We start from the raw sequence: 12,824 nt of genomic DNA, 5'->3' as shown, positions 1-12,824 counted from the left end.
GGTGCTTTATATGGATTAACTCATTTGATCTTCACAATGGCCCTGTGAGTTAATAGGCTTAGTACCCCATATACAGATGAGGAAACTGAGGTACAAAATTTATAGCACTACTAAGTGGCTGAGCCAAGACTCCAAGGCAGCCAGCTGGCCTGGCTCTAGGCTCCCATGTCCACACAACCCTGCCTCCCACTGCACTGGTGCACTGTGCTCTTGTGGGTCACTGAATAGTGTGAGGTCACTGGTCACTATGCCATCACCCCACAATGAAAAGCACTATGGTAAGCCGTCCCAGGAAATCACTGCTGGGTTTCCTTTAAGATATGGAAGAATGCACACCCACAGGGAAAAGGTAATCTTCCTGATAACAGTATCAGAAATAACTGAGCTTCTAAGCAACTGGATTTTTTTCACCTCATGAACACATTGATCATATAATTCAGAGTTTTCAACCTAATTTTAAGAAAGGTATGGGATGACCATAAATTGAATAAACCTAACCAAGAAAGATACTCCTTTTGTGTTTTTCTCTGTTTTACTAATGTGGTCAAGAGAATATCCCTGCTTGGTAATAATATGACTGGCACTTCTTTATCTCCCCAAAAAGAGGGGGGCTGAGGTACAGAGCCTTAGAAGGCAATAATTAATATCTAGTGAGATTTCAATAACCTAGTTTCATTTTATTTTGTTTTTGTAATTACCTTCCATCTATGACCTACTATACTGGTTTTTCCTTTTATAAGTGATGTAAAGTTTCATTTAAAAATCATTTCAGTAAAAATTTGAGTTCGTTTAAAGAAAAATGTCAAATAAGTGGTGGTACAGGCAGTAAGAAACCAAACAAGGAAACAGAAATCATGAAGGTGTTTTGGGAAACCCTGACTTCAGTTTCCTCTTCACCTTGGATACTGGAAAGACGAGAGTTGAATTCATTGGTCATTGACCTCAAGGGTACAGTTCCCAGCTGCACCAGTTGCTCCCACAAGTCCAGCCCCTGGCTTTATCTTCTCCCTCCTCCCTCACTCTCCCCTCTGCCTTCCTGCCTTGCTACCCTCCAATTTTCAGAAGAAATTAGTGGGGGGTGGAGGGGGTTGAGAGTAGGGACGACATAATAAAGAACATCCCTTTGCTTTGATAACACCATGACCAAAGAGTGGAAGTGACCCGGGCTACCCACTCACTTAAATGAGGCGCAGGGACAGCTCTCAGAAAGCCCCCATCTGATTTCCTCTAGTCCTGTGAAGTTTTCATTCTTCGAACTGCGCAAGAACAGTGTTTCTAAAACTGCTTGGACAGCGGATTCTTTGGCCCTCCTCCGTTCCAGCTTAGAGTCACTATGACAGCTTGTTCCAGTAAGAAGTGTGAGTGAATTAAACTACTTGGGGGGAAAAGCCAGGGAGGAGATGCCACAGATGCGTCCTCCTCCCCCCTTTCAGGCTATGTATCACCTCGACCCTCACTCCACCCCATCCCTCGGAGTCCGGAAGTTTTGGAGGACACCCTGCGGGGGTGGGATGGGGTAGATTGCAGGGATGGCTCCCGGGATTGAGAGGGAAGTGGGCAGCGCGGGGGAATAACGCCCCGGAGCCCCCGGAGGCTCAGCCCCAGACTCCCTGGAAAGCCCAGCAGTCTAGACAGGCTGGGTTTAGATTCTCCCCTCTGGGAGAGTTGTCAGGAAGTCTGGGGGAGGGGCGAGCCGCTGTCTCCTGTTCTCCGGGCTCGGGAGGCTGAGAAGGCACGGCAGCAGCAGCGGGTCTCGAGTTGTCACGCTCCCGCCCACGGGCGGGCTCCGGGGCTCCCGAGGGGGCCCGCGGGGCGCAGGCGGGAGGCTGGGGGCGGGGGGCGGCGGGCAGAGCGCGCGGGCCGGCATGGAGGGACTGGTCCTGCTCAACGCCCTGGCCACCCGGCTGCTGTTCGTGCTGCACTCTCTGATTGGGATCTGGCGAGTGACCGAGGTGAAGAAGGAGCCGCGGTACTGGCTGCTCGCGCTGCTCAACCTCTTGCTCTTTCTGGAGACTGGGCTCACCCTCAAGTTCAAGCGCGGGAGAGGCTACAAATGGTGAGCGCACCCCGGGAAAGGGAGGGCGCGCGGAGTCCCTGGGCACTGTTCCCTATGGCACTCGCCAGCAGCCCAAGAGCTCATCTCCCCCGCAGTCCGCCTATCTTTGTCCGGACCCTCTTTGTCCTCGCCCGGAGCTTCCTAGGAGCGCGAGATGCTTGCGCATCTCTGGGACACGCCGGAGTGCCTCAGGGTGCTGCCTCTCCCGGGGCAACACAGGGAAGGCTCAGTCGCGGCCCAGTGTCACCCAGTCCAAGCAACTTGGAAGATTTGAATAAAGAAGGGCAGCGCTTGCCTGCTCTGCAGAAGGTGCTCTAGAGCAGGGGAGTCATGGGGCCAGGGGGATGTCCATGTGCTCTGCTTTCCGAACTTGGGGTGTGTGGGTGTGCGCTCGTTATTCGGTGCATGCAGGTGTGGGGATGCGTTTCGCTGGGTACAAGCGACTTCTGTTAAGAGCTTGTGTGCATAGAACAGTCTCCCAGGGCGAGAAGCCCCTCGAAGCACTTCTGTGCCGCCCCACTCCCTTCAGCCTGGCGCCCTGACATATGGCACCAGCTTCAGGTGCCCCAGGTGGGTTCCTTCGGAGCTTGGTTAATGGAAGTTCATCTTGTCAAAGAAGGGTTGCCACGCTGGTGGAGGGACCAGCAAGGAGGGTTCAAACTTAACCTCAATCTGCAAGAACTTAAAGGTTCTGTGTGATATTTTATTTCCTCCCTAAAGACTTGAGTGACAATAGAAGAGTTGAGAAAAAGATTCTCTTGCCATTTACGGAGAGTTTCCACCTCCATCCCTCCACTCCCAGTAGATTTTCATCCAACTTCTCCAAGCTAGGCCTCTTCCTGTATTAATTTTTTAAAAACAGTAAAACTATGGTCATATAAAAATCCAATAAAATGTATGGTATATATTAGTAAAAGAAAAAGTAAGGCAATATTTTCATATATGTCAATACTTTTAAAAATACCTAATGCTAGAAGAAATACCATTAGTCAAGTCAAAGAATTACATACAAAATGGCATTATAGTAAGCCATCATGTTAAGGGGGAAAAAAAACCCTCTCTACAGTTTTTACATACTAAACTGCAAAGGCTGTGTATCTCATGACAGTCGAAGGGTGAGAATGTGTTGTTGTGTCCCTTAAGATGATGTGAATCTTGCCTAAATTTTCCACTCTTGAAAAATTACTAGAATTATCAGTGAAAAAATTATTCAGGTAGAATCCTAATGTAAATCGGTAAGGATGGGACTATTATAGCTCCTCCCCCACGCTATGATCAGCTTATTAAGCAGTAAAGATTTGAAGTACTTTCCAATGTGCCTTTTAAAAACCTCAAAGAAAAATGGCATTAGCTTCCCCAATAAGCCTTAGGGTTAAAGAAACAGAAGGAGAGAAAAATGTTCATCCAGCAGGTCATATGAGATTTATTTAATTTTTACGGAATAGCTTTAAGATGCTAGGGTAGAAAATATCTTCAGTAACAGGAGCATGAGGTCTGAGGCTGAAAAGTGCTCCTTGGAAGGTAGTCCTGTCACCAACCAGCACAGCTTCTGGGAGAGAGGTCAACCTTAAAAGGGGGACCAACCCACTGGGCCCCAAAATATCCTCCCTCATGTTCCAAGAGTAGACCAGAGGTCCTCGTTCATGTTAAGTCAAAATTCCCCTCCAGTTATGTAGAAATACCGTAGCCAGTTGAAACTTTACCTTCATGTCTATACCATCATTGGCAGCTGGTTCTAACTGGTATGCAACTTACAACTACGAGACGATAAAAGATTGGGACAAAAATGGGTGATCAATGTTAAATAGGGAACTGAGGATGTATTTGTGTATAGAGTGTGGTCTCAAAATCAGAAGGAAAATGGAGCAATGGAGCAATACTTATTTGCTCTGAGGCATTGAGCAAGTTACTTAACCTCTCTGACCCTTGGTTTCCTCATCTATAAGTACTTATACATTGTTACAAATTAAATGAAATAATATATTTCATGGGTGATGAATTAAAAAAGAATTTTTTTTTTTAGATCCCAGGATTTTTTCTCTTTTTTTTCTTATTAAAAAATATTATGTGTCAACTGGACACATTTTCTGTCTATACAAGTCCAACAACTTTACTTGAGGGACTGGACAATAAACCATTGGCTCAGAATCAAAAAGTAGAAAAAAATTTCTCACCTTTATTTCAGAACAGGCCATGATGTGGACTGTATATTTTAGCATTTATTGAAAAAATTGTGCTGGCTCAATACCTAGACTAATATTTGAAAATAAGCAAAGAAAATAGTGGATTTGGCTTGTAAAATTTCAGGAACAAATGAGTCTTTGTAAATGATCTAAATAGAAAGCTGATTAATGAAGCTTTGTTCTACTGATATTACTAAATGCTTTGTTCTACTGAGCCTGCAAATGTGGTCATTTTTGTGGTGGACAAAACTCACATACTATTCTGTCTTAAGTTTGAGGGGGAAAAAAAGTCAGAAGATGGGATGCTGAAAAAATATAGAAAATTATCCCTGATATAACATGGTAACAATTAAAAAGTATTTGATTTCAGACATATTTCATTTCTAGGTTGAAGTTTTGTGAGGAAGGCAAGGCATGATTTTTGTTATTCTTGAGTGTTAAAAAAAAAAAACAGTTTCCATTGGGAAATCAAGACTGATGAAATAAAAAAAAAGCTAAGTAAATATTATGACAGTATCTAGACATCTCTCTAGGAATGTCAATAAACAGAGCTATATGCAGATCTATATATTATATGTCTTTTGATCCATTGTCTTATATTTTGGAAACTACTCTATAGAACCCAAGGTGGTCATATGTAAAGGCATACATACAAAAATATTAATTTCCATCTTGTAAGTAAAAAATAAAGCTAAAAACAATCTGATTATCCATCAATAGACTGATTGAAAAATTATAATATACCCATATTGTATATATTTTGTTGGTATTAAAAATAATGCACTAGAGTTTAGCTATTGACCTCAAAGGATCTCTGTGATATGTTGTGAGGAGAATAAAGTTACAGAATTATGTATATTATGGGCTAATTTTTTAAAGGACTTGTCTAAGAATTATCCTTTGTATTAGTTGAATACATTACCCATTTACAAATTAAGAAGAAGAAGAAGGTGAAGCCTTCCCATACTTTAAATCAATCAACCAATGAAATAATGCCTGAATGGTAGATCAAACTCCGTACACACAGAAGGTGAAAATTTCTTTTCAGGAACATCAGATCCATGAACCTCCTTTAGACTACTCTGGTCTACTTTGAACATTGTGCTTTTTACCAACATTTGCACCTGGCCCCACATAAATCAGTGGAATGATACATTGGAATGATACATTGACCTATAGAGGAAAATGTGAAAAAAATTTCCTGAAACATAGCAAACATATTACACTTGTCAAAGGAATGTTTCTTTAGCTCTCCTTTGGAAAGGAAACAGAACTAGTGCTGCTGAGCTCAGCTGTCCAGCGACAGCAACATTACGTCAACACTAATAACTTGCAGTTGGAGAAGTTTAATTTGTTGGAATCCTATAGGATAGAGAGGGTAAGACAACGACACATCCCTTGTTAAGCCCAATGAATGTGTGCTGGTGGAATTGGCTCCTTTTTACCTGGTATTTATTAATTTCACGTGCACATTTCACTTACACTCCTATAAGATGGAGATGAGTATCACTTGCTTTATTGTTTCTTGATTTTATTTTCTTTTGTCCAGGTAACAATCCAATAGATCTATGAATTACCATTTAGGTAAAGTCAAACACGAGACAGTGTTTCTGTTGCTTATTCGCCAATACTGATAAAATAGTCTTCAGGTGTTAGAAAAATGACCAAGATTGTGACAAGTTTGAAGACTGTTCACTTGAAAGCAGGTGGTATCTGAGAATTAATAGAGATCTAAGTTGAATTTATTGGCAAAAGTACTGAATTTGAAGCACTGAGCTTTCCTCATCAGAATTTCAAGAATATAAGGTAAATATAATTGAGCTAATAAAATACCTCACTTACTTGGTCACCTTTCTTCATTATATCTCTTTCCTTTTTCCTTTATTGAGCTTAATCAAATGTTTATTTGTTGAATTACCCAATAAGTACATGTGATACTCTGCTAGACGCTGTGTGAACAGGCAGAAGAAACAGACAACAAACATATTTGAGATTTTAAAATGAAAGGTAGCATTCTGATTAAGTGTTCAAATATATGGGAATAATTATGAATATTTAGCATTTGCTGATGCCCAGGCTCTTCCAAGTGTCCTACACAGATTATTCCATGCGCTCCTGACAGCAGCTGCAATGATTTCCTGTTTCTCTGTTTTCCCCCATTTTTAGATGAGGAAACTGAGGCACAGAGCTATGAGCTGTCAACTGAAGTAGCAGGGGTATCAGGGGTCCAACAGTTTAGAGGAGAAAGGATGTGATGAAGTGTACGGGGGTGGGTTGGGTAGGGAGAAGGGCCATCATGGCATTTGAGCTGGAGCAGGAGAAATGAGTAAGAGACAGGAGTGCAAAGGCCGTGTAGTTAAAGGACATCCTGAGGCAGGTGAGTGTAGGAACCTTGAGCAGGTATCTTTAGAGGAAGCACACAGCCTTATCAGTCTTCATTCAGCAAACATATGTGAAACAGCTAATAGGTATTAGACACTGTTTGAGTGTCAAGAATATGGAGGTGAATAAAACAGGTAAAATCCCGCCCTGAAGGAACTCCCATTTTAGTCCAGGGACTCAGCAAATAAAGAAGTCAGTAAGAAACAAGTGAGCTAATAAGTAACAAATGAGTGATCTGAACTCGGGAGGACTCAGCGGTAGCAGTTACAGAGGGATGAAGGAGCAGGGAGAAGACTCCACTAGGTGGTCAGAGAGGCCTCGCTGGGGAGGGGACATCTGAGCTGAATCTATTTAGAAAGGAGAAGGAGCCAGTGTGGGAAGAGCCAGGGTGATGAAAAAAGAGAGAGAGAAGGGCCAAGTGTGCCCTGGGACATTTCTGACATACCCCCCAGAAGACAGATAAAACTGCCTTTCTTTCCTCTTCTTCCTGATATCTACTCTTCCCCATGTCCTTGCTCCAAGTGAAAAATTCCTTCTAAATTTTATATTGTTACTGTATCTCATTTGAAACACCATGTGTTAGGCAATGTCTGGGTGGCTCCCAACTAAAAACAGGAAAGACAAATTAGGAATCAGAGGAGATTCTATCCTAAACTGATTTCAAATTTAAGCCAATTTTGTAAAAAAAACAAAACAAACAAACAAACAAAAAAAACTCAATGAAATCTGTTTTGAATACTCAATTGTATTTAGAAGGTACAATAGCAGAAGTGGAAACCTAGACTTGACAGAAACTGTATGAAGCCTAACCTTGAACAAGTCTTGGGTAGTGTAGGAGAATCTTTGTCATTCTGTAGTGTTTGACAATATGTATCTTCCTTCATCAAAATTGTTTATGAAAATGCCAGTGAGAAAGTTGGGAAATAAAAGCACTCTTCTCCTGCTTATCTTTTTGGATGTCAGGGAGGATGAAATGGAGGGATTTAGAAGGAGACCCTATGATTTCCATATGACCAACTTGGGCAATGGAAATTCTCCCAGCAGATAGACTATTTCTCTCATTGTTCACACTTGCTATCCAGATTTCTTGAAATCTCTGTTTAGCTTTTAAGTTAATTTAGGAACACTTTCCACTATGCATTGGATTTATCAGCCCTGTCTGCAGTGTGTATCCAGAGTTTTATAATATTCATTGTCTTCACATGTTGTTTGTGTATATGGGTTTTACATCCTGAGCCTTGAACTCAATGCACAAGGATGACTGAGGTTTGCATCTTTTTTGGAAGCACACATTGAATGTTATTAGTTAATGACTTTGTTTTTAGTTATCTGAGTCATGGTTTAAGAAGAAGAGTCTTATCTTAACTTGAATTAGTACTGTGCTTCACTCCTAAGAAAAAGTCATATTTTCTTCTTTTATTTCACAACAGACTTGGGATCAAAGCAATAATTATGTGTGTATTTAGAATGGGACCCCCAGGAAACTGAACCATTAAAGTGATTTCCATGCTTTTTCTAAGAGTATGTTCAACAGAGACATTTAGAACTAAAAATTAAGGTTCTAATATTTTGTAACTTCTTGTACTTGACAGGGAGAAAAACAAAGTGCAAATTGGTGTGGGCAGCTCCCATGAGCCAGTATAAATATATCCTTCCTTCTGAATTTCATGCATTTCTCCTTCTCATGCAGTGCCATTATTTGCATACAGCATCAGGACAAATCTGAATAGTTTAACTTCTTTTCCAACAATGGAAAATTCACCTTTCCCTCAAGGTTTCTTCTCCCCAGGTGCATGTCCCTCATTACTCCAGAAGTTTCTCTGGAGTACTGGTGTCAGGAGAGTTAGATCTAGGGAATATTAGTTATTTTGTTAAAGAAAACCAGTGTTTTGTTTTTAAATAACATAGGGGTTTTTATATGCAGGTATCAAAAATTGAACTTTCTTTAAAAGTTGCATTGAAGTAATATTAAGCACATACAAATTGTTAATATAAAAAACCAGGGTGGGAACTGATTTGGTTTCTTTTCTCTGAATACAAACCTAGGGTAGTAGTTTAGGGAAGGGTGTTGTATTTTATCTTCAGTTTGTCTGACTAATTTCAAAAAGACAGCGGGTGTACAACTGACATAATGTTGAATGCTTATTAGAATAAAAATTAGTATTCCTTAGGGGAAAATAGTCCTTTCTACCATCAGCATTGCTGCCAGTCCTGGTCAGGCCCTTCAGTATTCCTTTGCTTTCTTATGTCCCTGATTGAGCCTTCTGTCTCACATACCTGTTTTAATCTACCTCGAATAGCCTCCTAATAAATTGGCTGTGCCATTTTCTGACAGCCCGTTAATAGTAGTGATGAGCATGATGATGAAGGTGATGGTGATGGTGACAATGGGGGTGGAAACAGTTATCAATTACTGGGTACTGACAATGCTCCAAGCCTGCTTTACATCCATTATGTCAGTGATCCTCATGATGACCCTAGGAGATAGTTTTTCTCTCTATTACCATTTTATGATGAGGACACTGCTGCCCAGCAAGGCTCTATCACTTGTCTAAGGCCACAACTAGTCATACTAAATCACAAAAACAATTCCTAACATCCCGTGAGCACTCACATTTATTGAGCCAGGAAGGTACATTGCCCGCATTACCTTATTCAGTTCTCACTAGAGCCCTGGAGGTACTATTCTTGCTTCTACCTGCACAGAAGGAAGCAAAAGCTCAGAGACGTCCCCAACCCAGCACTGAACTCCATCAGCTGATTTCTTGTGCTCTGCATTCAATAAGCAGATTGGGATTTGTCTGTGGAAAATACGACTACATAGATTTTTAGGATCAAGGATTCCCTATAGTGGGGAAAGGGTCAAAGTATTTTGTTCAAAATTGGGGTGACCTGAAAGTGAGCTCTGGGGTGATTTTGCTTAGAATGGAATGTAGAAAGTCCAGACTACACATGGACATGGCTCAGAAACACTCTTGCATAAGCAGACATGCTTGGAAAGCCAAAACAGGGTGTAAAACAAAACAGAAGAGGGGGAAAATCCTCGAGCGCATTTATTTTTGGTCCTAAAGTGAAGAAACAATCTCTTCTACAGAACAGAAATACCACTGTCTTTTATAGAATGAAATGAGTTACAGCATTACATAAATAACATCCATCATGCATTTTATCCTCTCAGAGACCATTAAAATTCCTGTAGTCATTAGCACTAAAGTTCACTTAATCATTAAACAATCATTTATTGTACTAAGTGCTATAATGATGTTCTTGAAGGAATATAAAATACATGCAGTTATATGAGAACAGGAAAAAACAACACCCTGAGAACCAAATAATTTTCTACAAATTAAGTCCAAGACTGCAGAATGTCTGCAGAATAAAGATACGATCATTACGGTAGGCTTGTTAGACAAGGAAAACTTCTCAGGTAAGTGAGTTATGTATTGGCCTTTGTAGTAGCTGGGGATTTTACAAGAGCGAAGAGAAGAGAGAAGGGTTTTTCAGGTTGAGGGAACATCATGATGGCAGTACTTAGGGTTTCAGTTAGAACCAATTCATTTAAGATGTTATGATTTTCTTTGACTCAGAAGTGAGAAAAATAGTACATAGATCCTAAAATTGATGCATATTTTGTTCCTATAATTTGTTTAGTCATACTAAAGCATATGCTGAGTTTTGAAGGTGAGCAACTTGAAATTTAATAAAACTTGTTCTTGCTTTAGATATCCTTTTGGAAAATTTTAAGTGAAGTATCTAGAACTAATTTTGCTGCCAGTTTATATCATAATTTGGGAATATGACTTTATTAGAAAAACAATTGGCAATAACAAACAATGAAAATTACAATGAAGAGCCCTACTATTCACCTTCAGAAGTATTCTCTTGGCAAAACCTAAATGTGGGCATTTGTGAAGGGCTTTCAAGGCATAAAGAATGGGCATTCCCAGCCCATGTGAAATTCCTCCTGGTCTCCTGTGATCTTGTACTTCACCTGCTCTCCCAGAAGATCATGGACAAGACAAACCAATCATCTGACTTGGGCACCCATTAAAACATGCTCACCCCTTATTCAATTTTCCTTTCAGAGGGAGTTCTCATGAGCCTATGTCCAGTTGGTTGTGGCCCCCTCCCCTCCCTAATGGCCAGGCACAAGCAAAGGCTCTGGGAAGGTTGTGACTGGGAGGGTGTCTGCTTACGGAGACAAATGGGTGGTATCTGGGGTTGGATTTGTGCCTTCCCAGGTGTCTGGAGTCCTGTGTTCTACAAGAGCATCTTCAGGTGTGTGTGGAGGCTGTCATGCAGTCCACTCTTGCTGCCGTGGACTGACACTGAGCCATTGCTGAGCAGCCAGATGGAAATCGTGGATGTTGAGGCCCACTTACAGAAGCAGTCTTGTGAAAGGAGGACGTCTAGACAATCCTTAAACTGTCAGACACTGTTCGGGGGCTCATGAAAGGGTATCTTGACCTAGTTTCTTCATTTCCATGAAAATAGGACTATTATTATAAAGTGCTCTGGAAATTTTATTGAGGACATTCAAGGCAGTTTAATGTGAGACTGTGAAACTTGGGTCTAGTATCCTTACAACTCCAATCTGCCTTTCCAACATAGGAAATACTGAGGAATGAAGTACAAATAAAATGGTGATCCACACCAAAGTAATCTTGGAACATTAGTTTTGCTTCACTTAAATATTATCTATTTTCAGATCTATGCATATGATTAGAAGACTAGAATCCTCACTGTTTGCAAAGGGAAAAGCCAAACAGGATAACGGGGATATTATGGTTAATTTTTCTATTTGCTTATTTATATTGTAATAGGTTTCTAAAAGGAACGAAGCTTACTTTCTCAATAAGAAAATGATAACTGTCATTTTTTAGAAAAAAGAAAATGGAACCCTAATTTTAGACTAATGGTGAGCCAAAGTAAATAAGACCCCTTGTAGGGCTAAACTGCTAAATGTCATGACATCATCATTTTGTGAAAAACACTGTAATTTGTTGAAATGACAACTTTGTATGATAAATAATATTTTATTTTTGGATGAAACAAAAAAATGAGACTAGCTCTTTAAGAGCTCAGGGCAGTGTCTAGCAGGTAACTGAGTACATAAACAAATAGAGAAAAAAATCCTGTAAGACGTTGCTCCTGCCATGTACTTTAAGAGAACCGGTGAGTTGGATAAAGGCTGTGGTTTAAAAAACAAAACAGGGGGGTTCCTGGGTGGCTCAGTTGGTTAAGCAGCTGCCTTTGGCTCAGGTCATGATCAGGCTCCCTGCTCAGTGGGGAGCCTGTTTCTCCGTGCCCCTCTGCCTGCCCCTCTGCCCACGTGTGTGTGCACTCTCTCTCTCTCTGTCAAATAAATAAATACAGTCTTTTAAAAAAATTATAAATAAATAAATAACAAAACAAAAACACCAAACTTCTGTGGAGAGAAAGAATATCTTTGGAAAGATTTTAATTTGAAAAAAAAAAACTAAGCAAAATAATTTGTCATTAAAGTATTAATGTTGGGCACCTTTGTATTCTGACAGGATAGTGGTAATTGGTATCATAGTATATTTGAGTCTTTAAGACCAGAGAGCTGATTAGTAATAGGGTATTACACATTTTATAAAAATTTTCCACTTGGACATGTCTTATGAATTTACCATAAGTTTATCAGTTTTTGTTAGCTTATTAATAAATAGTATATCTTATTTTCATAAACAAGTATCCAGAAACCTGATTTAAGTTATTTCTGGGTTGGCTAGCCCCCTCTATGGTATTAGACTTTATACAAAGCACTTGGCATTGACTTACTTTTGATGCCATTGAGACATAAAGATTGGAATAAAATTATTTGGTAGCTCCTAAGGAAAGGCATGCAATTTGATTAATTACATAGGAAAAGGTAGGATCAGGCCTAGTTTTTAATTTTTAGAGTTCGGATTCTCCTTGGTTCCAAAACTGAATTGCACTGACAATGCATGATCTAGAATATGGCAAACCTTCAAGCAAATAAGTAATGGCTAGAATGTCACCTTGGAATATTAAATCTTTCATAGTAGCAAAATAATATTAAATTCATATAAGAACAGAATAATTAGTTTCCCTCAGCAAAATCTCTGATAAATATCAATTTGTGGTGATATTTCAAGAAGAGGTTTCTAGTCAAACCAGCAGCAGTGTCAAGAAAACAGAAACTTTAAATCAACCAG

The 12,824-nt window shown here is 40.2% G+C and overlaps 1 protein-coding gene across 1 annotated transcript in view; it reads left to right on the top strand.

Moving 5' to 3' along the window:
* The first annotated feature begins 332 nt into the window (after positions 1–332).
* Positions 333–12,824, top strand: part of TMEM26 (transmembrane protein 26) — a 49,146-nt gene continuing 36,654 nt past the window's right edge. The window contains 3 exon segments of the mRNA XM_027596726.2: positions 333–349; positions 1,232–1,349; positions 1,434–2,056. Of these exon segments, the coding sequence (XP_027452527.2) occupies positions 1,866–2,056 (191 nt within the window). The 5' untranslated portion in view covers positions 333–349; positions 1,232–1,349; positions 1,434–1,865.

Source organism: Zalophus californianus, chromosome 15 (genome assembly GCF_009762305.2).
Source record: "Zalophus californianus isolate mZalCal1 chromosome 15, mZalCal1.pri.v2, whole genome shotgun sequence".
NCBI lineage: Eukaryota > Metazoa > Chordata > Mammalia > Carnivora > Otariidae > Zalophus > Zalophus californianus.
Note: the sequence above shows the minus strand (reverse complement) of the source record. Positions and strands in the feature narration are given on the sequence as shown.